Genomic DNA, 24,198 nt, shown 5'->3' on the forward strand with positions numbered 1-24,198 from the left:
CTCACTCCTGCCTGACACGCGGCGAGAGAAGCATCAGGCTGTGCAGCAGGTGCGGCGGGTGCGGCAGTCGGGATGTCTCGGCACCGCCCGGCGCAGCACTTGCAACTGCGGCAGATCAGGCATCGGTGCGTGAGGAACGTCTATAATTGCTTGGCAGCGATGCGGTGACAGGTGGTGGACATGACAAAGGGCGTGAAGGGGAGAGCAGAAGCACAGGAAGGGGGTAGCAGGGAGACGACGAGGCGTCTAGTACGGGTAGCGGAAGCTCTGCAGGTCCTTGTCCGTGCGGTCCTCGAGGCCCTCGAGGGCGTTGTGCTCCTCGACCTCGCCGGCGGCGTCGCGCTTGTGGTTCCAGTAGCGGTGGATGAGCGCAATGGCGACGAGGCAGCTCGCCGAGATGCCGAACATGGCCTCCATGGCAATCTTGGCGGGCAGGTAGTTGGGCGCATCCTGCTGGCGGTACAGCTGCGGGCCGACGATGTTGCCGGCCGAGTAGCCAAGCTGGAGGGCAGCGTTGAAGACGATGCGCTTCGTCGTGCCGCCGATGCAGCTGGAGAGCCAGGAGTAGTAGAACTGCGGAATGAGAAGGTCAGTGCGCAGCTCGGGGGGCGAGTCGCAGAGAAAGGCACTCACGGGACTGGCGACGGGATAGGCGAACACGATGGTGTAGCCGAGGAACTTGACGGCCGAGGTGAGGCTCGGGCTGATCATGAGGGCACCGCCGACGAGCGCGACGAGGAAGGCCGCGCAGCCGGGGATGGCACGGCTGCCCGTGCGGTTGGCGAGCCAGGCGCCGGCGGCGATGAAGACACCCTCGGCGAAGCCGGGCGCCATGCCGAGCAGCGCCGTGTCCTTCTTGTTGTAGCCCAGACCGGAGATGATGGCGCTGCCGAAGTTCGAAACGCCGCCGTTCGCCACGTTGGCCGCGGCGACTCCGCAGAAGAAGAGGTACAGACGGGGGTCGCAGAGCGCCTCGCGCAGCTGGTCCCACTTGAACGTCTTGTCGTGCAGGCCCGTCTTGTTCTCGCGCACGCGCTCGATGGCCACGAGGCGCTCGCGCTTGCTGAAGAAGCGGCAGTGCTCCTCGGGGCCGCAGGGCATGAAGAAGAAGACGGGGAATGCGTAGAAGGCCGTGATGGCGCCGAGGATGATGAACATGGTGCGCCACGTCTGCAGCGGCCCGGCAGGCTGCGAGAGCAGGCCGTAGGCAATGCCGCCGCCGAGGATCTGGGCGGTGGCGTTGGCGCTGAACCACCAGCTGGTGCGGATGACCTGCTCCTTGCGCGTGTAGAAGCGGCCGGTGACGAGGATGAAGGCGGGCGTGAGGCCGCCCTCGAGGATGCCGAGGAAGATGCGGCAGGCGACGAGGCCGGCGTAGTTGTATGCGGCGGCATGCAGGCCGAGGCACGTGGCCCAGAGCAGAATGACGACGCCGACGTAGCGCGAAATGTTGAAGCGCTGCAGCATGTAGCCGTGCAGCGGCGAGGCACCGAGCCAGCCGAGGTAGAAGGCCGAGCCGAGGAAGCTGTACTGCTTGCCCGTCAGGTGCAGGTCCGTCTTGACGCCGAGCAGGTTGGCGTACTGCGGGGAGGTGGTCAGCAACGGTGCGATGCTGCTCTCGTCATCGCACGGCCACTTACGTTGAGCGACGTCTTGTCGAGGAACTGCAGCAGCACGGAGCAGTACATGAGCGGCATGAGGATCGTGTCGATCTTGCGCAGCACGCGCTTCTTCTCGGCCTCGTCGATGGGCGCCGAGTCGGCGGCGCTGATGGGCTCGCCGTCGTGGCCGAGCGCGGCGAGCGTGTCGAGCGGCGACGTCGACACGACGGCCTTGTCGCCGCCGTGCGACGAGGGCGAGGCACTGCGCTTCTCGACGGCGTCGAGGTCTTCGATGGAGCGAGGCATGTTGAAGAGAGAAGGAGGAGGTGTGTGGGGCATTGGAAGATGAGGCGAGAAGAAGCGGCCTTCTTGTACCCCTCACGACGTCCTGCTCGCCACGGGACGGATCGGAAGATTATCTGTCCTCGCCTTCGCTGCACCCGCCTGCGCTAGCTTGCATTCGATGTGTGCCTGATGCTGATGCCCGCTGCCTGCCTGATGCTGCGTCGAGCTGGCCGGCTGGAAGAATGTTGCGAGCCCGGTTATCGCACGACCCACTTTCGTCCACCGTGCCCACGCTAGAGTGCCGCCACCATGCATCTGCAGCGGCCAGGGACGCATCTGCATCAGCTGCCCGGCGCAGGCCACCTGCCCTGCGGTGGCCACGTCTGTGCTGAAGCGACCCGGAAATTTACTGCAGCCCAGCCTTGCCCCCTGGAGAAGCTCGGGAGCGCAGCAGCCGCCGCAGCGGCCATGGGCAGGGTCGCTTGCGAGGCGCAGCTGCACGAGAGGCGGAGACGCGCTGCGGTTGCGGCAGCGGCAGCGGCAGCGGCGGGAAGGCGGCGGCGGCACGCCCACGCGATGTGATCTCGCGCGCGGCGATGCGCTGGCGCTGCGCCTGCTGCACGGCGGCCGCTGCGCGCGCGAAGAAGCTGGCCGCCGCTGATAAGAGGCGGCGAGAGCGCCGAGCCGCCTCTCATGCCGTGCCGCCTCGTCGAGTCCGATGCCATCGGACCGGCCGCTCCGATGGAGGCACGCCGCCTCTTGGGCCGCCTACTCACGCCTTGGGCCGCCTGGGCCGCAACCAGCTTCGCCCTCAGCTGCCGCCGGCCGGCGCGGAGTGGGCTCGATGCCGCCCTTCCCGCCCTGCCCCGCCGCGGCTGCCAGCACCCGAGCTTCGCGCGAGCCCGCCAGCATGCACAGGCCCAAGGGGCCAGGGGCTCGGAGTGTGAAGCTAGGAGAGGCGCGCGCCTATACCCACATCCCCTTCCCGCGTTGGAGCCCGATACAACCTTGCCTTCGCTCCAACAGCGAGCGGGGGCGCGGCGCTGGAGTAAGCGAGCTCGGCGATGGCGAGAGCAAAGAGGCGCGCGCAGCAAGAGATATCGCAGGGTGCAAGGGCACGACAGCAAGCCGAGCATCGCCGAGCCAAGGCCAGCAAGCCGAGAGCTGCCGAGGCTCAAGTCGAGCGCCTCGAGCAAGGTCGAGAAGTCGAGAACTATCCGGCCAGGCTGCAGTGCCTGGCCTCGAGCCATGCCTGAGCTCGAGGCTGTGAGCGGCTGCGGAGCGAGATGCTGCCGCTCTGGCACCGCCTGCACCGCCTTGAGCGGCCTCACACGACAGGGGATACCATGACGCTGTGGCGCTTCCATTTCCCCTTCACTCGATGCATTTGCGACTACTTTGAGCCTCTGATGGCCGAATGAAGATGATTGACAGGAGCTGCGAAGCGGTGGCAGAGGGCAAAAGAGAGGTGAGGCGCGCGATGCGGTGCTTCGACGCGCGCGCGGCGCAGCACAGCCACGGCGCTCGGCACTCGGGCGGCGCAGCGAGCACCGCCTTGGCCTCGAGCATCCGCGCGGCCGTGCGGGGCACGCTCCTCCCTCCACAACCTCCATCCCGCCTCAAGCAGAGAGAGGGAGCGCAGCCATGGCGCTCGACGCCGCCAACTTCCTGCTGCAGCTGCATCGCGACTCCTCCTCTTCGCGGCAGCTCGAGCTGCGTGTCCCGCCGCCTCTGCACTCCTCCATAGACACACCCTCTGCGGCGCCCTACTACACCTACGAACGCGCCGCCTCGCGCGCATACGGGGCGCAGCTGCTCGATGGACACGCACGCGTGCTCCTCGCCGAGTGGCAGAGCGCAGGGAAGAAGCAGGGCGTACTGGGCCTGCGACAGCCCGACGGAGAGGTGAAGGTGACGAAAGAGAAGGGCTGGGCATGTGAATGGCGCTGGGAGTGGGAGGGGTGAGTGTGTGCCTCTTTGCCTCGTCGTGCACAGCCGGCGCTGATGGAACGGACAGGGAGACATATCAGTGGAAGCGCGAGACAAATGCGCTGGGCATGAGTGGCGGCAAGGCGGGCTTTGCGTGCGACATTGTGCGCAAGCCGGATCCGAGCGTTGCGTGAGTGGTCGCCCTCCAACAAAAGCGTCGCCTGTCGCTGATGCCAGGTGGAGGACAGCGTCGCACGATACAAGCCGGCGTTGAAGGCAAGACCGGCGCAGCTCGAGGTGCTGGATTACAACCTCCTCCGCGTGCGTCTTGCTCCGCCTTCGCTCTCGGCCAGCTACGGCATCTGACGCTATTGTACAGATCGATATCGCAGATCGCAAAGGGCTGGAAATCACCCTCATCTGTGTCCTACTGGCGCTGCTGGATGGCGAGGGAGAGGATGCGCTTGGCGACAGCGCAGAGGAGGGCTCACCGGCTGCTTCGCCTGCTGCGACGGATGCGAACAAAGTGCTTGCGCCTGCGGCTGCGCCGGCGCAAGCGGCGGCGAAGCTGGCGAGCAATGAAGTGGAGATCACTCCTTACGGTGAAGTACGTCCCCTCCCTCGCACTCTCCTCTGCCGCTCTCTGATGCCAGCCCATTTCTTCAGGAAGCAGCGTACATCAAGCACTGTCTGTCTCTCCTCCGCTGCGATGCAGAAGGCACGGGCATGGACTTGATCATCCTGCAAGCGCACTCTGCAGATGCGGCGAGGAGGGCTGTAGGCATTGCAGCGGGGGTTAAGGGAGCTTACTATCGTGCGTTCAGCTCCACCCTACAACCCATCGAGCCGTTTACTCATGGAGATGCGGCCTTGCAGGACTGCCGCAAGCAGCGAAAGGCAGCAGTGCCGACCCGACAGCCGACGGCGCAGGCGAGCTGTTCCAATACGTGCGCGAGCCGGGTCGCAGCTCCGCCGCATCGTCTGCGGAGACGCTCGCACAGTCCATCGCCGCCGAAGCGCGCGCTCGTCCTCGCATCCAACTCAACGCGCCTGCCGCAGGCAGCAGTACTCCACCGCCGCAGCAAGAGCCGAAACGGCCGACGTCGATGCAGTACGCTCCGCCAGAGAGACTCAGCATCTACCTGAGCAAGCTGCGCATCGCTGAGCTGGAGCGCGTGCAGCCTCCGCCGCCTCGTACTGCTCCGCCAGTGCGAGCTGCGCCTCCTCCGGCACTGGCGCCAAGTCCGGGGCCGAGACCACGGCCGCGCTCACAGGGCCCGTCACCGACGCCGCCGAGTCCGCCTGAGCCGGCCAAGGAGCAGAAGGAGCCGCGAGGCGTGGGCAAGTTGCTGGGCAAGCTGGGAAGGAAGCATGCCGAGGAGCACTAGCGTAGCAATCAATACCCTCTCGAGACGACGGAGCGCTGATGATGGGAATCATTGAGTGTGTGTGTGGCGTGAGGGTGGTGATACAGAGGTTGCGCTGCCTTTGCCGCGTGCAGTGAGAGAGAGAGGGTATGCGAGAGCCAACCGGGCTAGAGTGAGAGCGATGCGCTTCAGACCAGCGAAGCAGCGGCCGCCTCGTCCGGATCCGCTCCCGTCGCATCGAGATCCACGGGCGGTTGGCCATCCGCCATCTCCTCGAGCGCCACGATCAGGCCGTCAAACTCCTCCTGCAGCGTCTCCTCCTCAATCATGCTGCCGAACATGCGCGTGTTATGCAGACGCTCCAGGAATGCCTGTGCGCGGAGCGGCGAGGTCAGAAGATGCAGATGAGAGGGAAGTAAGGGAGAGGGGGAGAGGACTCACTTCCTTCCAGCGAGGCCCGTACTTGTTGGGCCCGCGAGGCTTGCGCTCCTTCTTTCCACTCTCGCCATTCACTCCCACTGCAGCAGCAGGCGCAGCAGCGACAGGCGTCGCCGGCGGCTGACTTGCGCTGGCGTTCATCTTCGCCGGCGCGCTCTTCCTGCCCTTCTTCGCGGGCGCAGCAGGCGTCGCCGCGGGCGCAGGCGCCGGTGCGGGCTCGGGGTCGGGAGGAGGAGGAGTGCCGAGGCCATCGTAGAGCACTGGAGAACGAGGAGGCGCAGGCGGGATCTTGGGCTTGTTCTTGCTGCCTTTGGGACGGCCACGACGTCTCTTTGGCTGTCCGTCAGGACCGAGCTCGACTGACGCTGCCGGTGCTGGAGCCGCGACAGGAGCGGGAGCAGGGACGGGAGCCGGCGGAGGTGCGGCGGCCTTCGGCGCAGGAGCAGGCACCGGAGGAGGAGGCGCAGCGGCCTTCTTGCGCCGCTTGGGCGCTGGCGCAGCGGGCGTCGGAGCGGGCGGCGGCGGTGCCGGTTCGGGCGCAGGCGGTGGAGGTGCAGCCTTGGCAGCCTTCGACGCCGCTGGCGCCTTGCGCTTCTTGCTCTTCGCAGCGGGTGCAGGTGCAGCGGGTGCGGCCTCTGCTGCTGCGGTGGCGGTGGTCGTCACGGGCGACGCTGCTTGGGGAGAAGCATCGCCGGGCGTGTAGCTCGAGTAGAGCGCGTGGGGATGAGAGCCAAGCATCGGTCCGCCGAGCGACATCATCTGAGCTGCGCGTGCCACCGGCTGCGCTTGACGGTGCACTTCGTGCGGCGAGATGAAGGCTTGCTGTTGTTGCGACTGCTGCTGAGACTGCGACTGCGACTGCGACTGCTGCTGAGGCGCTGCTTGGCGCTGCGAATGCTGGGGCTGCGCCTGCTGCTGCGAATGCGACGTGGCGTAGTTGCCGTACCCGAGCGAAGTCGACTGCTGCGCCTGCGCCGATTGCTGCTGGTACGCAGCTGCCGCGTAGCGATCGCGCGACGAGAGACCAGCGCTCGCGATGCTGTACTCATGCGAGTTGCCGCCTGCACTGCCGCTGCTCCCGCCCCGCGCAGCAGTGGGCGGATAGTGCGCCGACCAGCTCTGCCCCGCCGAGCCGTTGATGTTGTGTGCATCGTGCGTGGCCGCAGCGCTCGTGCTGCCACTGCCGCTGCGCGACGCAGGCGCGGCGTACTGCGACGCCCAGCTCTGGTTCTGCCGCGGCGCGTTCGTCGGGTAGCCCTCTGCGGCGCCCGTCGTGCCCGTGCCCGAGGCCGAGGCGGAGCCGGAGCCCTCGCCGGACGTGCCGTTGAGCGAGCGCAGCAGGTTGGCGACGTCGACGTCCTGCTGCAGACTGCCGTGCGTGGCGCGGCCCTGGCGCTGCTGCGGAAATGAGGCGGTGGAGGCGCGCGAGGTCGGTGCAGCAGCGGCAGCAGCGGCCTGCTGACGACGCGGATCCCACGAGGGCAGGTTGGAGAGGTGCTGCTGCTGCTGCTGTTGCGCCTGTGCCTGCTGCTGCTGCTGTGCGAAGTGCGACGAGGCACTGCGGCTCCAGTCGTCGCCTGCGCCGGAGTGGTAGGCCATCGCGAGGCCGAGGTGTTGGAGTGGAGTGACGTGGAGAGGTGGAGCGTGCGAGCTCGACGCGTCCAGCGGGGTTCAGGAACGGCGCGTCGTGGCGGAGTCGCTCTCGCACCTCTGGCGCCCCGCCAGCCAATGCCGCCGCTCTTGGGTCCTCGCCGCCGTACGAGAGGCCGGCATCGGCGGCGGTGCCGCTGCTCCACCTTCGTTCCCGCTCCCATCATCCCCGTCCACGCCGCCGTCTCACTCCCTCCGAAGCGTCTCTGCCAGCCGTGCTGCTCTAACTTCGCCACGCGCCGAGCTCTGAGCGCATCGAGCCGTGCTTCCGCCTCGCGCCCTCGCCTCGCGCCCGGCCCGCCGCGCCCGTCGCCCGCCATGGACGTCTCCTCGCTATCGCAGCACGGCGAGTCGCCTCTCTCGCCGCCCTCGCATGCGCCCGACGATGTCGACGACGACTCCAGCACACGCGATGTGCTGCGTGACGACTATCACTCTGGCGAGACGCACGAGCAGTCGCACGAGCACCAGCACGGGCACAGCGGCGAGCTGGAGCACGACGAGTCCTACACGCAGGACGTCGACATGCACGGTCTGAATGAGGCGCATCAGCAGCATGAGCAGCACGACCAGCGTCTCACAGACGAGGCGGCACACAACCTCGTCACCGAGGTCATCCTGGCGCGGCTGGCCGAGACGAATGCGCAGGCACAAGCGCAGCAGCAGCAGGCCGCCATGCAGCAGGGCGACGACGGCAACGGAGGCGAGGCCTCGACGTCTGCACCTGCGCCGCCTCCTCGGCAGAAGCGAGCGCGCACCAGCACGGCAAAGATCACGCGTCATCGGCCCATCACTTCGTGCCTGCAGTGCCGTGCACGCAAGGCAAAGTGCGATCGTGCGCGTCCGCGATGCGGTGGATGTCCGGCAGACAGTCCGTGCACGTACGTCGATGCGGACATGCCTACCGAGGCGGTGGTGAGCTCGATTCAGAACATCCGGAAGGCGGAAGAGGAAGACGAGGCGCGCCGTGCTGAGGCAAAGTGAGTCTCTCCATCTCTCGTTGCCGTTTGCCGCTCGGCTGACCTCTCGATCAGACGCGCCCGCCTGCGTGGCAGCATCTCGCACGTGCCAGATCACCACAACAGCAACGCCTACGATGCCTCCGCCTCTACGTCCTCAGCACGTCACGCTCTCGTCGAGCGCACCTACGCCCTCGGCAAGCGCAAGGACCTCGACTTCGACGTTCGCGTGAGAGCATCTCGCGCTGCGGGCGTCGGCGCCATTCTCTTCTCGTGCATGCCTACCGCACGCATGTCTTCGTCGCACGGCTTTGTCCTGCCTGGCGACTTGCAGCCTCTGCATTTGCCGCAGCCCGACGACGTAGGCCCATTGCTCGATGCGTATCGAGCACACGTCGAGCCCCTCTGCAACGCCGTAGTGATCGATCTCAACCGTCCTCGCATCCGCGCCTTCCTGCGCTGGTGGCACTCCGATCCCGACAGTCTGCCTGCAGACCCGCCGCTCGTGCCGCTCGTCCTCGTGGTGCTGGCGCTGTCGGTGCAGTCGATCCGTACCGCAGGCAAGGGAGGCGAGCCGGAGGTGGATCGCTTCCATGGATGCGATGTGGAGAAGCGTCTGCTGGAGACGGCCGGTCGTTGCATCGACAACCTGCAGGTGAGCAGCGCTCGTCGCAGCGCGATGCGTACGGCAGCGCTGACACAGCGTCCAGATCGCATGCCCCAGCAACTGGTCCAGCGCCTTCAGTGCGCCTCTCGACTTGGTGCGCGCCAGCATGCTACGTGGTCTCTGGCATCTCGGCGAGCTGCATCTGCAGTTTGCCACGTCTTGCTTTGCTGGTACGTGACGCTGCCGCGTCTGCAGCCCTGGCTCTCTCGCTGACCTTGCAACAGCCACACTGCGCCTGGCACATGCTGCCGGCCTGCATCGCGATCCGAAGCACTGGAAGGGCATGGGCAAGGAGGAGGCGCAGGCGCGACGCAACATGTGGTACAGCTGTCTGATGCTCGAAGTGGTGCGTAGCAAGGAGCACCGTTCTCCCCTACGCTGCACTGCTGACGCGCTGTCCTCGCCGCGCAGACGCACGCCCACCGCCTCAACATACCCTGCTCGATCACCGGCGAGAGTTTCGACTCCGAGCTGCCCAACGACCACAGCGCGCTCGTCGGTCTCTTCACGCGCGCCTCGGAGATGCAAGCAGCCCAGGCAGCCGCCACTGGAGTCGCTGCTCCGTCGTCACGCGAGCTGCTGCCGCCCAGCCGCATGGCATTCGACTTTCATCTGGCGCGCTACAGTCTTGCCCGTCTCTTCGCCCAGCGTGGAGCTCATCCTTCGCGCAACGACCTCGTCAGTGAAGGAGGCGCCGCTCGTATTGCAGACGTGCTAGCCGAATGGCGCGCGTCGCTGCCACCGGCCTTCGAGACTGTCCTGCAGCTCGACGAAGGCCCGCTGTGCGGAGCAGGCGCGCTCGACGAGGAAGACGACCCGTACTTCCTCGGCGGCAACGGACGCCTGTCGCCCGAGGACACGCGCGAGCGCAAGCGCATCGCCTACTTCCAGCGCGTCATGCTGCGCATGCTGCACCTCCAGACTCGCATGGCCATCTATCGCCCGCAATTCGACGTCAGCGGCGCATGGCGGCCTCCGGGCGATGCACAGCGTGCCTTGAGAGAGTGCCTGGACAGCGCGTGAGTAGCCAGCCAATGTGGCGTAGTACGTGACGTGCTGAGGCTGACGTCAAGCTCCCCTGACAGGCAACGCATTGTGCACCTCGTCTCGAGTCTCTTCACGTCGAGCCCGCCGCCGCCGTTCCAGATGTACCACGCCGCCTCGCACCAGCTCTTCCAGGCCGCCGTCATCCTCAGCGTGCAATCTGCGCTCTGTTCGCCGTCCGAGGCGTCCGGCGCACACTTCCGCAGTCTGGCACGACCCATCATCGACCGCGCCGTCCATGCCTTCGACCTACTCTCCGGCAAAGCTCCGCTTCACAACGTCTGCGAGCAGGCAGCACGCTATGCGAGCACGCTTCGAGAGATGGACGCTGTGCAGCTCGCAAGGCAGGCTACAGCGGCGGCCGGCGGAGCGGAGGCGAAGACGGGAGAGGAGGAGAGCGCGGCTACGGCTGCAAACGCCTCGAACAGCATGCAGCGTGCTACGCTCGGCATCCTGAACGCGCAAGGCACGGCGGAGACGAGCACCGAGCTCAGTGCACAGGCCTACACCGCGCACGCTTCGCCTCCTTCTGCCTCTCCGTTGGGCGGAGCATCGAGCAGCGCAACGCTCGGCGGTGTGCAGCTCAGCGATGCCGTGCCGACCTCGTGGGCCGAGAGCAGTGGCTCAGGCGGCGCCCAGAGCTCGCATCAGACGGCGCAGTCTGCGCTCGAGGCGGCACTCTTCGACGATGCGTGGTGGCACAGCATCGACGGCTCGTACTCGCAACGCTCCTTCTTCCCTTCCGGACCTTCTTCGGGACCGCGAGCTGTGGACGCCACCATGGCAAGCCACGGCAACGCCCAAGCAGATGGCAGCGCGCTTGGAGAGAGCGGCTACGGTGGCCCGAACCTCCCGCCGACGGGCCTCGATCTGCTCGCGTCGCAGGTCGACCACGCACCGCGCGCAGCTGGCAACGCAGCGCCCACAAGCTGGCAGCAGGAGCAGGCCGAACGCCGTGCGGCACGCGGCGGAGGCGTGGCAAGCACGCTCGATCCGGCCCTGCAGCAGGCGCCGTGGGAGGGCGGCGGCTCGGGCGCACCGCAGCGCGCCACCTGGGACACTGAGGCGCAGCCGCAGCCGCTCTTGCCGCCGCCTGCGGCGCCGGGCAACGGCAGCAACGGCAATGGCAGTGGCGAGCCGGTCGGCGGCAACGGAGCAGAGGGCCTGGCGGCCTCGGCGCCGAGCGTGGCCTCGTTTGAGGGATGGCAGGCCGCGTGGAAGGCATGGGAGTCGTTCACTGATCATGTACTGCAGAGCGAGGGCTAGCTGCACCCCCGGGCGGGCGGCGAGGCCGTGGAGATGAAATATCGCATACCGTGTCACCTTGAGCTGAGCGAGAGACGCGCAAGGGCAACTAGAGAGACTGTGTATTGAGATCCGAGCAGCGGATATAGTAGCCGCAGCTTGCCTCGCGCCTGAGCGCTCCCCTCCCTCGCAGTGTCGCCCTCGTCGCTTACAGGCCCATCTCCTTCTCCTGCAGCTTGGCAATCGTCTGGCGCTGGATGTTGCTCGTGCCCTCGTAGATGGCTGCAGAGCGGGAGGATCAGCAAGCAGCGCGCAGAAAGAGGGGGACTCCTCGACTCACCGCCGATCTTCGAGTCGCGCCAGTACTTCTCGATGCCCGTCTCGCGCGTGAAGCCCACGCCGCCAGCCCACTCGATGGCGCTGCCCGAGACGCTCTGTGCGACCTGGGACGAGTAGATCTTGGCCATCGCCGCCTGCTTCGTGAACGGGCGACCCTCCTCCTTCAGGCGTGCGGCGTTGTACACAAGCAGGCGCGCGGCCTCGATCTCCGTGGCGGCGTCGGCCATCTGGAACTGCATGCCCTGGAAGCTGGCCACCGGCTTGCCGAACTGCGTGCGGTCGTACGCGTAGCGCACGCTCTTCTCGTACGCGCCCTGCGCAATGCCGACCATCTGCGCGCCAATGCCCACGCGGCCCTCGTTGAGAATCTCAATGGCAATCTTGTAGCCCTTGCCCTCCTCGCCAATCAGGTTGGCCGCGGGCACCTTGACGTCGTCAAAGTTGACCGTGCACGTCGACGAGGCCTTGATGCCGAGCTTCTGCTCCTTCTTGGCAATCTCGACGCCCATGCTCTTCTCGACGGCAAAGGCAGAAATGCCCTTGTAGCCCTTCGAGGGGTCGCCCTGCGCGAAGACAATGAAGAACTCGGCCTCGGCAGAGTTGGTGATCCACATCTTGCTGCCGTTGATGATCCAGTCGCCGTTCGAGTCCTTCTTGCACGTCGTCTTCATGGCGAAGGCGTCTGAGCCAGACGAGGGCTCGGAGAGGGCAAAGGAGCCGAGCTAGGGCAAAAGAGTGAGCGCGAGCGAGTGCTGCTGGCGTGCAGGGCAGACTCACCACCTCCGTCGAGAGCTGCGGCAGGTACTTGTCCATGAGCTCCTTGCTGGCGTACTTGCGCAGCACCGTGTTGACGAGCGTCTGCAGGCGGGGCATCAGGGACAGGACTTGCAGGCACACGCTGGCTGCCACTCACGTTGTGCACGTCGCAGAGCACCGAGACCGAGGCGTCGACTTTTGCGAGCTCTGCATCGAACGTGTCAGCCCGCGGCAGCTTCGCCGCCGCACGAGACACAGCGCACCCTCAATGACGATGATCGCCGCCGTGAAGCTGCAGCCCGCGCCGCCGTGGTCCTGGCTCGTCTCGATGCCCATGAGGCCCTGCTCAAAGAGGCCCTTGATGATGGCCGGGTCCATCTTCTCGTTCTCGTCCATCTCGCGGACCTTGGGCTCGACGACCTCAGTAGCGAAGCGACGCACGGCCTCGCGCAGCATCTCCTCCTCGTCGGAGAGCTTGGCGAGCGAGTTGATGCCGAAGGGCGACTCGAAGTCGTTGCTGCGGCATGCGGAGCCGCTGAAGGCACGCGAAGGCGCGGCAGCAGGTGAGGCGACGGCGCGGGAGGCAGAGGCGATGCGAAGCGAGGCGGGCGCACGGCGCGACGCGGCACCGGCGGCGCGGAGGAGGGGAGCGCGGAGAGAGGCCATGGTGTGTGAAGGGCGGTGGTGTGGTGGTGGTGCAGAGGCAAGGCTGAGGTGGCACGCAGCAGGTGACGGCACCCGCTGCCCCTCGGCCTCGGGCAGCCGCCGCCGTCGTTGGCCAGCCACGCGGCGCGGCGCATGCGGCTCGTGCCCCGCGGCGAAGGCACCGCCCCTGCGCGCCGGACGAGGCGGACGAGCGCCGCCGCCAAGCATGCGCGCGCCGTCAGCATCGCGCAGCGGCGCCAGCCTCCCGACCCGCCGGCTCCTCGTTGCTCTCTTCTCACAGCAGCACCTCAGTCGACGACGAGGGTGAAGCTCCTCCCACGTGCGGCTGGCTGGGCGAGATGCCACGCGCGCCGCCGCATGCTTCTCCCCGCACGCCGCTCGCTGCGCGCCTTGATGTCAGCGCGCGCGCGCCTCCGCAGGCTGCGTGAACGCTCGACGCCGGCGGACCGGCCCGGCAGCAGCTCAGCCGGCGCATCGCCAGCGGCCGCCCGATAGCCGCGACCCGAGATCCGGCACGTGACGCCGTCTCCCCTTCTCTCGCGGCAGCATCACCGGCTTCCCGTCGCTCCTTCGGTTTGCTTCCCTCCCACTGTCCTCCCGATGAGCTAGCTTTGGGGCCCGAAATGCGCGTATGAGAGCTGCGTGCGTAGAGAAGCTGTCAAACAGGGCCTCTGGTCTTGCAGAATGGCTGCAGAATGGCTCAGGCGTCGTCAAGATGTCGCCCGTTCTCGCGAGCACCTCAGTTCACTTGCTTTCTCTTCTCGACGCCTTCGCGGACGCCAGCAGGGAGATGCACTGTTTAACGAGCGACCTTGAATGCGACCACTGATGTGCGAGAGCTTGTGTCAGGCAAGCGCCGGAGTAGTGCGCCCGCGACAACCAAGACTGCCGCTGAGCCGCTGCGAGCTGCTGACGCTGCGCGCTGCGCTCTGCTCCTGCGCAACAAGCCGTGCTCTCCTCCTCGCCAAGTGCTGCGATGCCGTCGTGCCGCGGTGCCGCTTGGTACGAGCAAGCATGGAAGAGCGTCACAGCCCGCAGCTGCTGCACTGCCCACGAGGTCTGAGAGACGCATGCACGCGCAGGCGCAACGGCTGATCCGAGAAGAGGAGAGCAAGCTTCGCGATGCCCGGCGCCGAGAGACGAGAGCAAGGATCGTTGCCGCGCTCTGCTGCGTCCGAGAGGCGCCGTCACCATCGCAGCGCTGCCTTCGCATGCGGCTGCGGCCTCTCGCGCTGCCTTGTCTCGTCTCGGCTCCACCTCGCTGCATCTTCGCTCTGCATCCGCGAGGCGTTCTCTTGATTTGCGAATTGCAGCGGGCTGGAACTCAATCTGCGCTGCTGCTGCTCGCTGTCCCGGGCTTGCCTCCGGTGCAGCCGCTGAGACGCCCAAGATGAGCCTGCGAGAGGAGCGTTCGGGCAGCTCGCCAGCGAGAGAGAGCCGTGACGCTGCCTTGCGGCGGAAAGCCACACGCGGGCGGAGGCGGAGTCGCAGCAGCCGCAGCTGCCAGCATAGCAGCTCGAGGTGTCGTCGCTCGGCAGCGACGGGACGCCGATCCGCCCTTGCGAGCCACTTTCTCCTCTCGCGCGCCCCTCTCGCAGGCCCCCCTCTCGCGAGCTCCTATCCGTCAAGGGTGCAGCCAAGAGCAGCACGAGAGGAAGCGGCACGTGCGACAGACGCATGAAGCTCAGCGCCCGAGACCCTGACGCTTGAGCGTGCTGCAAGAGGGATGCTGCTACGGTTCGGAGTCGAACACGTCGCGGCCCCGTGCGTCTTGCACGGGGGAAAGAGGGCAGGGTTACGCGCGTGGCCGCCAGGGCCCCACGCCCCAGTTTAGCTGGTGAACGCCTGCGTGGGCGATGTTCGCGGCGCCGACCATGTCGCGGGCGAGTGCGCAGCGGCAGTGCGGGCAGTACTTGACGTCGCGCGACGGATAGCGGGCGCTGCGCGAGCGCCAGAGCGGCAGCAGCGGGGGCGCGTCTGCGCAGCGCGGGCACACCGACGACGTGAGGTACTCGTCCTGCGTGCGCCAGAGGATCGTCGCGGGCAGTGGCGTGAATGCGGCGCGCTGCATGACGGTGCGCAGCAGCGGGCCGGCGTGCGTCGGGTGCTTGAAGCCGCGGCCGCCCCCGCTGCTTGTCCCGCCGCTGTGGAGGACACGGCGTCAGTGTCGTTCAGTGCGTTCCCGGCGGCGTGCCCAGGCCAGAGCACAGCAGGTGGCCACAGCCTGCGCATCGCCAGCGTGAACTCACGGCCAGTCGCCGACGTGTGCCACGACGACGAGCTTCTTCTCCTCCTCCCACTTCTGGAAGCGCCTGCTGTAGAAGCCCGGCGCGCACGCGAGCCACTCGATGATCTCGTCAGCCGCACGACCCCTCTTCTTCTTGACGTCTTTCTTGCGGGCCTCGGCGTGCGGTGCGCCGACGCCAAAGGCGTGGCTGATGCGCGCAAAGGCGTCCGCGGCGCTGCGAACGGGCTCCGCCTTGGTGAGTGGCCGGAGAGCTCCTCGCTCGCTGGATTCCTGGGCGCCGTGAACGGGCTCCGCCTTGGTGCGGCGCTGGAGTGCTCCTGGCTTGATGGACAGCGTCTCCCAGCGATCCCAGCGCTCGCAGGCGGCCGCGTTGGCGTAGTAGCGGCGCGGGGCGTTGACGACTGGGCGCAGCCCGAGTTCTGGCGGCGGCGTGCCGGGGAACTCGATGATTGTGCCCGGCAGCAGAGGCCGCGTGCGGTGCAAGGCGGCCACGTTGGTGTTGCCCGGATCGATGCCCACGTGCACGACGGTGCTGTCGGGGTCGGCGTCGGCCAGCAGTGCCTTGATCTTGAAGTCGGGCATGCCTCGCACCAGGCCGCCAGCACGTCCGCGCGGCGGCGTAAAGTCTTCGTCGGAAGGCAGCGGCAGCGGAGCTCGGAGCGCCGCTTGCAGCGCTGCAGGAGGCAGCGCAGCGAGCCACATGGACCCGCGCGCGTACACCTCGACGTTCTGGTGCATGCTCTGCACAGTCTCCGCGTCACTGCGGCCCTTTGGGCGACGCAGATTGACGTAGAGCCAGCGGCAGTTGACGCCGTCGCTGTACAGCGTGCCCGTGGGCAGCCAGGCAGGCCGGAAGCCGAGTCTTGCCCATGGAGAGGCTCTCGGGGACCGCGACGACCGCGTCGTCGAGCCGGAGAGCAGTGCTTCGAGGCGCGTGACCGTGCCCTCAGCTGCGCCCCGGCTCGTCGCGGCCATCGCTTCGAGCGCACTCAGCAGGGACGGACGCGGCCGCCACAGGTTGCCGTCTTGAAACAGGCCGCATCGCTCGAGCCACTCGTGCTCTGTGAGAGACAGTTGCGAGGCCCACTTGCCGAGGGCAGCTAGGCGCCCGGGCGCCGCGCGGGCGACGGCTGGCAGCGAGCTGGGCGTGAAGATCTGGTGGAACGTGCCTGCGGCTTTCGGACGGCTGCGGCCTACTGCTGCGGCTGGCTGCAGGGCCCGCACCCACCCCTCCAACAGATCTACTGCCGCACCGCCGGGTAGCTCCTCCAGGAGCTCTCTTGGCGTCCGTGATGGCGTTTGGGAGGAGGCGGCCTGCATCTTCTTGAGCATGTGGAAGTCGCGGCGCCGCAGCATCTCCTGGTCCTGATGCGGCATGCCTGCGTACGAGCTTGAGGCCCCGAGCGGGGTATTGAGAGCGAGGTCAACGAGATCGCCACTGCCAAGGCACTGCTCGGCTTGGGCAAGAAGATGCGGCACAGACGCTCGCCTGTGGCGCCCCGCAGTCTGGCCGACGCTTTGGCACATGACGTGGTCCGCAAGGCTTCTGGGGACGAGGGGCCAGCCAGCCTGCAGAGCCCTGCGTGCCCGCAGCACCGAGGCGGGTGCATCAGGGTGCCGGGCCCATATGAGGAGCTCCTCCTCTGTCCAGCAGTTCCCAGCTTCTGGAGGCTCACGGCTGCGAGCCATGCCGCTGCGAGACGGGCGCACCCCACCTGCCTCGCAGCAGCAGAAGTATGCGAGCTCTGTGAAGCGGCGGTCCAGCTCCTCGTCTTTGCAGTCAGTGAGGTAGGCAGGGTCGAGGTGCTCAACCAGGCGGTCTAGCGTGGCTGCAAGGTACTGCTGCACGCCAGCAACCAGGGCTACCGTGGCAGTGAGCTCACGAGGCAGAGTTGACGAGGAAGAGACAGACGCAGTGCCGAAGATCTGTCAATGAGGGCGAGTCAGCCGCCAGTCCGCATGAGCCGCCTGAAGGCTGCGGCAGGAAGAAGGCGGCCAGGGACGCTACGTGCGACGCGAGCGGGCCGGCAGCCGCGTGCCGGCACGCGCGCCGCTGCCGTGCCGCCCAAATGATCTGCAGCACATGGCGCGTCCTCCAGCCTCCCCACCCTCACCATCCTGCGGGCCGGCTCACCTTGATGAGTGTCTTCCTCGCCTGTGAGCTTGAAGTCTCCCCACCCTCGTCCTCCTCCTCCTCCTCCGCTGCCTCGTCCCTGCTGGCAAACGGCCTGCGCTGCTTGCCCAGCTTGAGCTTGGGCTTGCGCCCAGCCTTCTTCGCCTGCTTGCCCTTCTTCTTCTTCTGCACGCGCTTCTTCGCCCACTTCTTGCCGCTGCGGCGCGTGACACGCTGCGGCGGCGTGAGGGGCGTGACGAGCGGCGAGGACGCAGCCTTGGGCACGAGGTACGTGCGAGCGACTCGCGTCTGGCGTCTTGAGAGCGTGCGTGCGCGAGCGCGCTTGCCGCGTCCGTGGGCGTCAAGCACGGGCACAAAAGGCGCGCTCGCAGAGAGGTGCCTGTCAACACGATGGAAGGTGAAGCCGCTCTGGCCGGTGCTGCTGCTGGTGTCGCGGCGGAAGCCGAGGATGTTGCGCGAGCCATGGTCATCGATCGTCGTCGGCCGAGGCTGCGTGGCGGTGCCATGCGTGCCGAGCACATAGATGTCGGCCACGGCGCAGACGGTGCTTGCGTCGGCGGCATTGCTGCCGGCAAGCGCAGCCACACGCCGGATGAGCGCATGCACTGTTGGCCGCAGCTCTGCTCCCGGACCGCTGCCGATGCTCGACCAGGCGCGAGGCAGCAGGCGGCCCTGCTCGGACGCCGTGCCACGCACTGCTCGCGTCAGGCGCGCCTCGCCGATGCCCGGCAGCCCGTTGGCATAGTCGGTCGTGCTCAGTGCCACGAGCGCAAGGTAGAGAGCCGGCGCAAAGGAGGAGGACGAGGAGAACACCTGTGGCCATGTCTCGCTCATGGCGCCGCCAAGGAGGGTGCGATCGTAGAGGAAGTGACTGCGGTAGGGCGGCGGGGGCTCGTTGCGGAGCAGCCTCTTGCGCGAGCGGGAGCGCGACGTGGCGGGCACGGGGCACACCAGCCAGCGGTAGCCCTGCAGCGTGGCGTCATGGGCCAACATGTCCCCGTCGACGGAGAGCACGGCCGTGCCCAGCGGCTGCCGCAGGGCACGCGTGATGCGCGCGATGAGACAGTCGGCCTCGTCGGGCGCTACAATATGCAGCACCCCATCAAGCCGCAGCAGCGCCTCCTCGAGCTGGTCCTCGGCGACCAGGTGGTGGCCGTCGCGGCCGCGGACAAACATGCGCTCTACGCCTGCGGCCGAGTACATGCCGTCTTGCTGCAGGTGCTGCATCACCGCAGCGCTGGCGTAGCGTAGGAGCTCCGACTCTTGGGAAGCGCGAGCCCAGTTGGCCGCGAGGACGGCGCGCTCGCGCATGCGGTGGCTGGTCGTGTCGACCTTCAGCTCAGCGACGGCGGGCCCGTCCCAGCAGCACAGCAGGCGCGCGCCGGCGCCGTGGGCAAGCTCGGCATACTCGTTGACCTGCGCCACAACACCCTCCACCACTGCCGCGACGTGAGCTCTTGCGTGTATGAGAGGGGAGAGCGCAAACTTACCCGTCTCGGCGAGCACAGACAGGTCGCGTGGCACTCTCGTGCCTGTGGCCGAGGCGTCGACCGTGTCCAGCGGGGCCGCCGATGCGGCAGCCGCGGCCAGCGGCTGGCCAGCGATGCGCGCTGCAAGCGAGTACACCAAGGGCATCGTGTCGACGACGAGGAAGCGCAGCGGCGCTCCCACCGCCACGGCATGCTGCAAGGCCGCACGCTCGCCCTGGTGCACGTTGCGCTGGCGGCCCCAGCTGATGCCGCCGATGCGCGCATGCCGGAGCGCCGCATGGCTGGACGTGGCGCCGAGCTTGAAGCCCATGGCGCCTCTGGGTGCGCGAGAGATGCGTGTGTGGGCAGAGGCTTCGAGGCAGCAGGAGCAAGAGGGGTGAGTGTGCAGCGGGAGGCGCCTACTCGCCGCTGAACCCATGGCCGCACAGCTTCGCCGCAGCGCTCTGCGTCCCTCGCCGCTGCGGCGGCACGTGCCCGCAGCTGCTTTGGGCTGTGCCCCTGACTCGGCAAGCCCGGCGCCGCTGGGCTGAAGCACTTTACGGGCGAGGTGCGTCAGCGGCACTTTGCGGTAGAACCCTGTCTGGCAAGACGTCCTGCTCACTGCGTGCGTGCATCATCCATGGGCGCGGCGGAGCCGACACCCTTGGCACGGCCGCGCTCGCACCGACTGCCGCTGCCGCATGGCCGTGCGCCGCACATGGTCCTTGGCCCTGCCGGCTGAATCGGCAGCCGGCGCAGCAGCAGCAAGCGGCAGCACGCCAGCAGCAGCGCCGCAGCAGCGCCGCAGCCATGCCCGCGGCCTGCCCGTGCGGCAGCTTGCCCGACACGACGAGGGCCCGCCACAGCATCTTCTCGGCCACCTCCTTCTCTCTCTCCCCTCCTCTCGCCCTTGTCGTGGCGCTGCGTCGCCACCATGGCCATCGAGCTCACGCTCACACACGACATCATCGACATGAACGAGCGCCTGTCGCGCAGAGCGGCGCCGCCGCTCGCCGCGCCGCACCCGCAGGCGTGGCAGAACGACGACGGCTCGCTCAACTGCTCGCCCTTCGCGCGCTGCGTGCTCGTCGACCCGGCGCTGCCGGCCGCCGGCTTCTTCAATCAGCAAACGTACGTGCTGATCCGGCAGGCACTCGAAGATGCGTCGCCCTTGGCACGGCGCAGCAGCGTGCGCCTGGGCACGTTTCTCGGCGTCGTGGCCCGCATTGCGCCGGCGGTCGCTGCGCCCGAGGAGCACTGGGCCTCGCGCGTGAGTGCACGGCTCTGCGCAGACTCGCTCCAGGCCCTGTTCTGACCCGACTCGCTGGCAGGCCGCCGCCGAGCAGATCCGGCAAGACATCTGCGCCTGGCTTGGCATGCACAAGAAGGACGGCATGCTCGACGAGCTCGTCCGCGCCGCCATCGCCGAGGACGCCGAGAACGAGGCGCAGATGTCGGGCACGGAGCATGACGCGCGCACGCCGCGCTGCGTGCCTGCCGGTGTTCCTCTGCTCGACTACACGCTCGACCGCCTGCTGCACGCCATCGCTGGCCCAGACCAGCTCTTCGGGGCGGTCATGAGCGTCAGGAGTCTGAATGAGTGGGCATGCGGCATGGGGCGCGAGGCGCACGGCCTCACTGCCGCACCAGAGCCACTCCAGCCTGCGCCGACGCCGGAGCAGGCGCTGCAGACGTGTGCCAAGGCCCCGGAGCCGCTGGCGCTCGGAGATTCCGCCTGCAGCGTGCCCACGCTGGTGGGCGTGTATGAAGACGTCCTGCTAGTGGAGAGCGGCCAGCGCCTTGACGGGCTGCTGCCAGAGGCTGCTGCGCCCGTGCCCGACGAGCAGGCCGTGCCGCAGGGCATGCCGCAGGAGTGGGAGGTGCTCGACGACGCCGCGTGGCCCGAGGACGCGGAGGCGCAGGAGGCACTGCGCGCCGGCTGCGAGGGCTCGCCCGACCACGACAACAACGAGCTGCCGGCCATCGAGCCGCCCGCCGACCGAGCTGCCGGGCTCGAGCTCACCGACGACGAGCCGCCCGCCGGCAGCTCGGACCGCGCTGCTGTGCTGCGGCAGCGCATGTCGCTGCTGGCCGGAAAGGCCAAGCTGCACACAGCGCTTGGGCTCGAGAGTCCGACCGGCTGGCGCGCGCGCTGGAATGGTGGTCTCGTCGCCGTCGACGCTGCCGATCCTCGCTTCCAGCGGCTTGTGGTGTGTGTCTTTGCCATGCCGGACCCTCCTTCCTTCCGCGCCGTTGCTGCTGCGCTCGACGATGCCGGCGTGCACGATCTCCGCCCGGTGCTGGCCGCCCTCAAGTCTAGCCCGGGCGTCAAGTCAATCAGCCGCAAGGACTGTGCGTGTCTTGCCTGCGCACCAGTATCCGCTGCTGACGCTGCTGCCACACAGCCGCTGCAAGCAAGATCGCCAAGACGCTGCGCGACCAGTCGTATGAGCTGTATGCCGCTCGCTGTCGCCGGCCGCAGTCGGAGGCTCCGAGCGCATCGCGCGCATCGCCTGCACCGAGCGCGTCAAGCGTACTGCCCCGCTCCGACCTGCCGAACGCGCTGTGCGATGCTCTGCAGCAAGAGGTGCGTGGCGGCCAGGCCTCGTTGCCGCGCCTGCGCCAGCTTGTTGTCGATGCCCTGCTCGTGCATCGAGGCGAGGAGGCTGAGCCCCGCTGGCGCACCGTGGCGCAGGAGTACGCCAGCAGCCGCGGCAGGACGGATGAGGAGCTTCTGCCAGCTCTCACGCATGCAGCTGGGCTGGGCGGCCCTGCCATGTGCGCCTGGGCCGAGGAATCGGGCTGGGGCTGGACGGTCATCGTGGAAGAAGTTGTGCGCCTAGCCAACGAGCGCCTCGCTGCAGAGCGGGACACGTTCAATCGCCAAGTTGTCCTTGACGACCAGGCTTGGCACGCCTGGCGGCTGAGCGTGTCCCACTTTCAGCGCGCCTTGCGCGTCCTCCAGCACGAGCTGCCCGAGCGCACCCGCCGGCGTCCGGCGCCCACGCCGGCATCGACTGCGGCCTCGCCTGCCAAGCGCCGCCGCAATGCGCAGCAGCCCGCAGGCACGTCGTGCGACTGCTTCAGCGACACCGCGGTCGCAGCGATTGTGGTCGCCACCGAAGCGAAGCTCACCGCACAGCGCGCTGCGGCGCGAGACCTCGACGGGGTCGCCGAGGCCCCCCGCTGGTCCTCGACACGGTCGCTGATCGCACGCACAGACGAGGTCCGTGGCGATGGCGCGTGCGGCTGGCATGCCCTGGCCGCCCACGACGACCAGGACCCCCTCGAGATGCGCCGCTCTTTCCACGCTGCTCTACTCGCCGAGCCAGAGCGTTTCCTCCTCACTGTCGACGCAGACGCCGCCGAACCAATGCTGCGCAGTGCCCTGTGCCGCAGCTGCCCCGAGCACCCGCCCGTGGGTGGCAATTCGGACACCTGGCTCGACATTGGCTCCATGGGACCCTTTCTCGCCGAGTTCCTGAGCGGTGAGCTGCAGGGCACGCCATGTCGCGCTGCAGGGCGTGCCAAACTTCTGATCTGACTCGCCTTCCCGACCCTGACAGATCGGCTAGTCGCTCTGCATCCCTCCTTTCTCTCTGCGGGCGCGTTGCAGGGGGAGACTTACCTCCCGCTACGCCTGCTGCACGAGCCACGCACCCGCGTCATTCTCCACACGGGTGGGAATCACTTCTGCGTGGCTCGCCTGCACGGCTCCAGCGGCGGTGACAACGAGCCCTCGAGTCATGGCGTGAGTGTCGTGTGTCGATGCCGCCGAGACGCCCGGCTCACTCTCATGCAGAACCAGAGCGGCGGTCGCGACAGTGACGACACCACGTCGGGCGGCCACGGCTCTCCCGACTCACTCAGCCTCCCTCCTCCTCAAGAATGGTGGCGCAGAGCCGCTCGGGCATTCCAGACTAATGCCTGGGTGTCTCTGGGGCAGCACTAGATGATATCCATCCATCTGCGTGACAATTGATGCCCGACGAAGCAAGCTCCTGCGGCGCGACAGCGGCTCGCCTCCGCCTCTTGGCCGTCGGAGGGCATCTATGGTCATTAGAGGTATCCTTCTATGCGGTGGAGACATGGTCCGCACGGGCCCGGCAACTTGGGCAGCCGCAGCAAAGCGTGGCACAGGCTCAGGCGCCCGCGTGGCCGTTCAGGAAAGCCTCGCACGGACCGGCTTCGTTCGCGTCGCGAACGAGCCGGCACGTGACTTTGCTGGCTTTCTGCGCTGCCGCCGCGCACGCCCCGCGCCTGCGACGCGCGACTGACTTGAGTTTGGGGCTACCTCGACCGGCGAGGAGCGCCAAGCTCTAAGCCGCGGAGTAGCGCTACCGGCCGGGAGAGGCGTGGGAGCGCACTCGGAGCGGTGGTCGGAGACCGAGAGCGGAAGCTTGGTGCTGCGGTGACGAATCCGCAGACGAAGACGATACACTGGCACGGGTGAGAGTGCCGGTGTCGATCGAGGCAACGCTGTTGTGCAGCGCTACACCTTCGCAGCCGTGTGACGGGCAGCGGAAGCCGAGCGTGACGTCTACAAGTAGACGCGACGCGCCGAGAGGCCCAGTCGATGAAGACTGCGGCGGCTCGGGTCCAAGGAGCTACGCCGGGGCTGGCGAAGCGACTCGATCGAGATGCGACGTCGGTGCTGGCGACGCGTCTCAATAGGCGAGAGGCCTCACCGGGGCTGGTGACGGCGGCTCGCGAAGGGGGCAGAGAGGCCTCACCGGGGCTGGTGACGGCGGCTCAGCGAACAAGGGCAGACTCTGGAGAGAGCGCGCACGAGTCAATTGCTGTGAGAGGCAATGTAAAGACAGAGGGGAATAATTGGGTGACATGTGCGCTCGGGGGCTGGCTCGCGTGAGTATAAGAGGGGAGCGCGCCTGTCGAGGAGCGAGACAGGCGCAGTGCGTCGCGCATGGCGCAAGGAGAGACACTAGGCGCAGCCTGAGTGTCGAGAGAGGAGCCGTCAAAATCGGACGGCGAGGAGGGGCGGCCGCCGGCTCAGGGGGTGATGAGCCGGCGGCATTAAGGGGCGCACGCGAGCGCTAGGTGCGAGCGATGCCTACGTCCTGCCTGTGCTCGCAGCATCAGGGTAGGTTCGGCAATCATCGCTGCGACACCCGCCGTGATGGAGGGGGTGATGTGAAAGGAAGAGGTTGAGGAGCCGACGCGGGATGAACCATGCGCGGCGGCAACGAAGGCGGTGATCGGTTGCTGGGCGTTGCGCAGCGGCGTGTGCGAAGGCGGTGGCGCCGGCTGTGACGAGCGTGAGCAGCGCGATCGCCCCTACCTCTTCCAGATGACGAGACGCGGGGATCGGAGGCGAGCGGAGCGGCGAGTCAAAGATTGTTGGAACAAGAACGGTCGGCGAGACGAGGCGGCGGTGAGGAGA

At 67.7% G+C, this 24,198-nt stretch overlaps 11 protein-coding genes across 11 annotated transcripts; 5 read left to right on the forward strand and 6 right to left on the reverse strand.

The window, feature by feature from the left end:
* Positions 1-126: 126 nt before the first annotated feature.
* Positions 127-2,140, reverse strand: FA09DRAFT_105473 (MFS general substrate transporter). Its single transcript, XM_025738964.1, has 3 exons — positions 1,641-2,140; positions 634-1,581; positions 127-573 (listed from the first exon to the last, which is right to left on the reverse strand). Exons 1-3 carry the CDS (start codon positions 1,938-1,940, stop codon positions 247-249), a joined length of 1,575 nt encoding a protein of 524 aa, XP_025596347.1. The 5' UTR covers positions 1,941-2,140; the 3' UTR covers positions 127-246.
* A 453-nt stretch (positions 2,141-2,593) lies between these two features.
* FA09DRAFT_331659 (hypothetical protein) lies at positions 2,594-3,322 on the forward strand. Its single transcript, XM_025743119.1, has one exon. It carries the CDS (start codon positions 2,628-2,630, stop codon positions 3,234-3,236), a length of 609 nt encoding a protein of 202 aa, XP_025596348.1. The 5' UTR covers positions 2,594-2,627; the 3' UTR covers positions 3,237-3,322.
* Positions 3,323-3,748: 426 nt separating this feature from the next.
* On the forward strand, positions 3,749-4,283 carry FA09DRAFT_331660 (hypothetical protein). Its single transcript, XM_025743120.1, has one exon. It carries the CDS (start codon positions 3,827-3,829, stop codon positions 4,007-4,009), a length of 183 nt encoding a protein of 60 aa, XP_025596349.1. The 5' UTR covers positions 3,749-3,826; the 3' UTR covers positions 4,010-4,283.
* A 954-nt stretch (positions 4,284-5,237) lies between these two features.
* FA09DRAFT_331661 (hypothetical protein) lies at positions 5,238-7,250 on the reverse strand. The gene is made up of 2 exons (XM_025743121.1): positions 5,624-7,250; positions 5,238-5,553 (listed from the first exon to the last, which is right to left on the reverse strand). The coding sequence occupies exons 1-2, from the start codon at positions 7,217-7,219 to the stop codon at positions 5,371-5,373; spliced, it is 1,779 nt and encodes a 592-aa protein (XP_025596350.1). The 5' UTR covers positions 7,220-7,250; the 3' UTR covers positions 5,238-5,370.
* A 180-nt stretch (positions 7,251-7,430) lies between these two features.
* FA09DRAFT_362378 (hypothetical protein) lies at positions 7,431-11,604 on the forward strand. The gene is made up of 6 exons (XM_025745465.1): positions 7,431-8,250; positions 8,305-8,884; positions 8,940-9,066; positions 9,121-9,242; positions 9,308-9,915; positions 9,982-11,604. Exons 1-6 carry the CDS (start codon positions 7,589-7,591, stop codon positions 11,204-11,206), a joined length of 3,324 nt encoding a protein of 1,107 aa, XP_025596351.1. The 5' UTR covers positions 7,431-7,588; the 3' UTR covers positions 11,207-11,604.
* Positions 11,164-12,946, reverse strand: FA09DRAFT_321714 (putative acyl-CoA dehydrogenase short-branched chain precursor; the record flags this gene model as incomplete). The annotated part of the gene is made up of 5 exons (XM_025741030.1): positions 11,164-11,467; positions 11,526-12,246; positions 12,302-12,382; positions 12,438-12,487; positions 12,544-12,946. 5 exons carry the CDS (start codon positions 12,944-12,946, stop codon positions 11,394-11,396), a joined length of 1,329 nt encoding a protein of 442 aa, XP_025596352.1. The 3' UTR covers positions 11,164-11,393.
* A 550-nt stretch (positions 12,947-13,496) lies between these two features.
* On the reverse strand, positions 13,497-14,238 carry FA09DRAFT_105738 (hypothetical protein). Its single transcript, XM_025738967.1, has 2 exons — positions 13,699-14,238; positions 13,497-13,634 (listed from the first exon to the last, which is right to left on the reverse strand). The coding sequence occupies exons 1-2, from the start codon at positions 14,138-14,140 to the stop codon at positions 13,552-13,554; spliced, it is 525 nt and encodes a 174-aa protein (XP_025596353.1). The 5' UTR covers positions 14,141-14,238; the 3' UTR covers positions 13,497-13,551.
* Positions 14,239-14,741: 503 nt separating this feature from the next.
* FA09DRAFT_340637 (hypothetical protein) lies at positions 14,742-16,571 on the reverse strand (the record flags this gene model as incomplete). Its single annotated transcript, XM_025744340.1, has 2 exons — positions 14,742-15,090; positions 15,196-16,571. The coding sequence occupies 2 exons, from the start codon at positions 16,569-16,571 to the stop codon at positions 14,742-14,744; spliced, it is 1,725 nt and encodes a 574-aa protein (XP_025596354.1).
* A 502-nt stretch (positions 16,572-17,073) lies between these two features.
* FA09DRAFT_340638 (hypothetical protein) lies at positions 17,074-19,128 on the reverse strand (the record flags this gene model as incomplete). The annotated part of the gene is made up of 3 exons (XM_025744341.1): positions 17,074-17,120; positions 17,373-18,767; positions 18,819-19,128. 3 exons carry the CDS (start codon positions 19,126-19,128, stop codon positions 17,074-17,076), a joined length of 1,752 nt encoding a protein of 583 aa, XP_025596355.1.
* Positions 19,129-20,123: 995 nt separating this feature from the next.
* Positions 20,124-21,688, forward strand: FA09DRAFT_105692 (hypothetical protein). The gene has a single exon (XM_025738966.1). It carries the CDS (start codon positions 20,174-20,176, stop codon positions 21,638-21,640), a length of 1,467 nt encoding a protein of 488 aa, XP_025596356.1. The 5' UTR covers positions 20,124-20,173; the 3' UTR covers positions 21,641-21,688.
* A 401-nt stretch (positions 21,689-22,089) lies between these two features.
* FA09DRAFT_331663 (hypothetical protein) lies at positions 22,090-22,840 on the forward strand (the record flags this gene model as incomplete). The annotated part of the gene is made up of 2 exons (XM_025743122.1): positions 22,090-22,285; positions 22,364-22,840. 2 exons carry the CDS (start codon positions 22,090-22,092, stop codon positions 22,747-22,749), a joined length of 582 nt encoding a protein of 193 aa, XP_025596357.1. The 3' UTR covers positions 22,750-22,840.
* Positions 22,841-24,198: the final 1,358 nt, after the last annotated feature.

The sequence above is a fragment of the Tilletiopsis washingtonensis genome (assembly GCF_003144115.1).
Source record: "Tilletiopsis washingtonensis strain MCA 4186 unplaced genomic scaffold FA09scaffold_19, whole genome shotgun sequence".
In the NCBI taxonomy this organism is placed as follows: Eukaryota; Fungi; Basidiomycota; class Exobasidiomycetes; order Entylomatales; genus Tilletiopsis; species Tilletiopsis washingtonensis.

What these genes read in the sequence shown, in the direction of transcription:
- FA09DRAFT_331661 (XM_025743121.1), bottom strand. Translation starts at nt 7,219, where the DNA reads ATGGCCTACCACTCCGGCGCAGGCGACGACTGGAGCCGCAGTGCCTCG. An exon ending in ACGGGCCTCGCTGGAAGGAA is followed by an intron (nt 5,554 to 5,623) that starts GTGAGTCCTCTC and finishes CTCCGCGCACAG; the next exon opens with GCATTCCTGGAGCGTCTGCA.
- FA09DRAFT_331660 (XM_025743120.1), top strand. Translation starts at nt 3,827, where the DNA reads ATGGCGCTGGGAGTGGGAGGGGTGAGTGTGTGCCTCTTTGCCTCGTCG.
- FA09DRAFT_331659 (XM_025743119.1), top strand. Translation starts at nt 2,628, where the DNA reads ATGGAGGCACGCCGCCTCTTGGGCCGCCTACTCACGCCTTGGGCCGCC.
- FA09DRAFT_105692 (XM_025738966.1), top strand. Translation starts at nt 20,174, where the DNA reads ATGCACAAGAAGGACGGCATGCTCGACGAGCTCGTCCGCGCCGCCATC.
- FA09DRAFT_105738 (XM_025738967.1), bottom strand. Translation starts at nt 14,140, where the DNA reads ATGGTGACGGCGCCTCTCGGACGCAGCAGAGCGCGGCAACGATCCTTG. An exon ending in GAAGGCGTCGAGAAGAGAAA is followed by an intron (nt 13,635 to 13,698) that starts GCAAGTGAACTG and finishes GCCATTCTGCAG; the next exon opens with CCATTCTGCAAGACCAGAGG.
- FA09DRAFT_105473 (XM_025738964.1), bottom strand. Translation starts at nt 1,940, where the DNA reads ATGCCCCACACACCTCCTCCTTCTCTCTTCAACATGCCTCGCTCCATC. An exon ending in TCGACAAGACGTCGCTCAAC is followed by an intron (nt 1,582 to 1,640) that starts GTAAGTGGCCGT and finishes ACCTCCCCGCAG; the next exon opens with TACGCCAACCTGCTCGGCGT. An exon ending in CCTATCCCGTCGCCAGTCCC is followed by an intron (nt 574 to 633) that starts GTGAGTGCCTTT and finishes CTCATTCCGCAG; the next exon opens with TTCTACTACTCCTGGCTCTC.
- FA09DRAFT_362378 (XM_025745465.1), top strand. Translation starts at nt 7,589, where the DNA reads ATGGACGTCTCCTCGCTATCGCAGCACGGCGAGTCGCCTCTCTCGCCG. An exon ending in GTTGCATCGACAACCTGCAG is followed by an intron (nt 8,885 to 8,939) that starts GTGAGCAGCGCT and finishes CACAGCGTCCAG; the next exon opens with ATCGCATGCCCCAGCAACTG. An exon ending in AGAGAGTGCCTGGACAGCGC is followed by an intron (nt 9,916 to 9,981) that starts GTGAGTAGCCAG and finishes CTCCCCTGACAG; the next exon opens with GCAACGCATTGTGCACCTCG.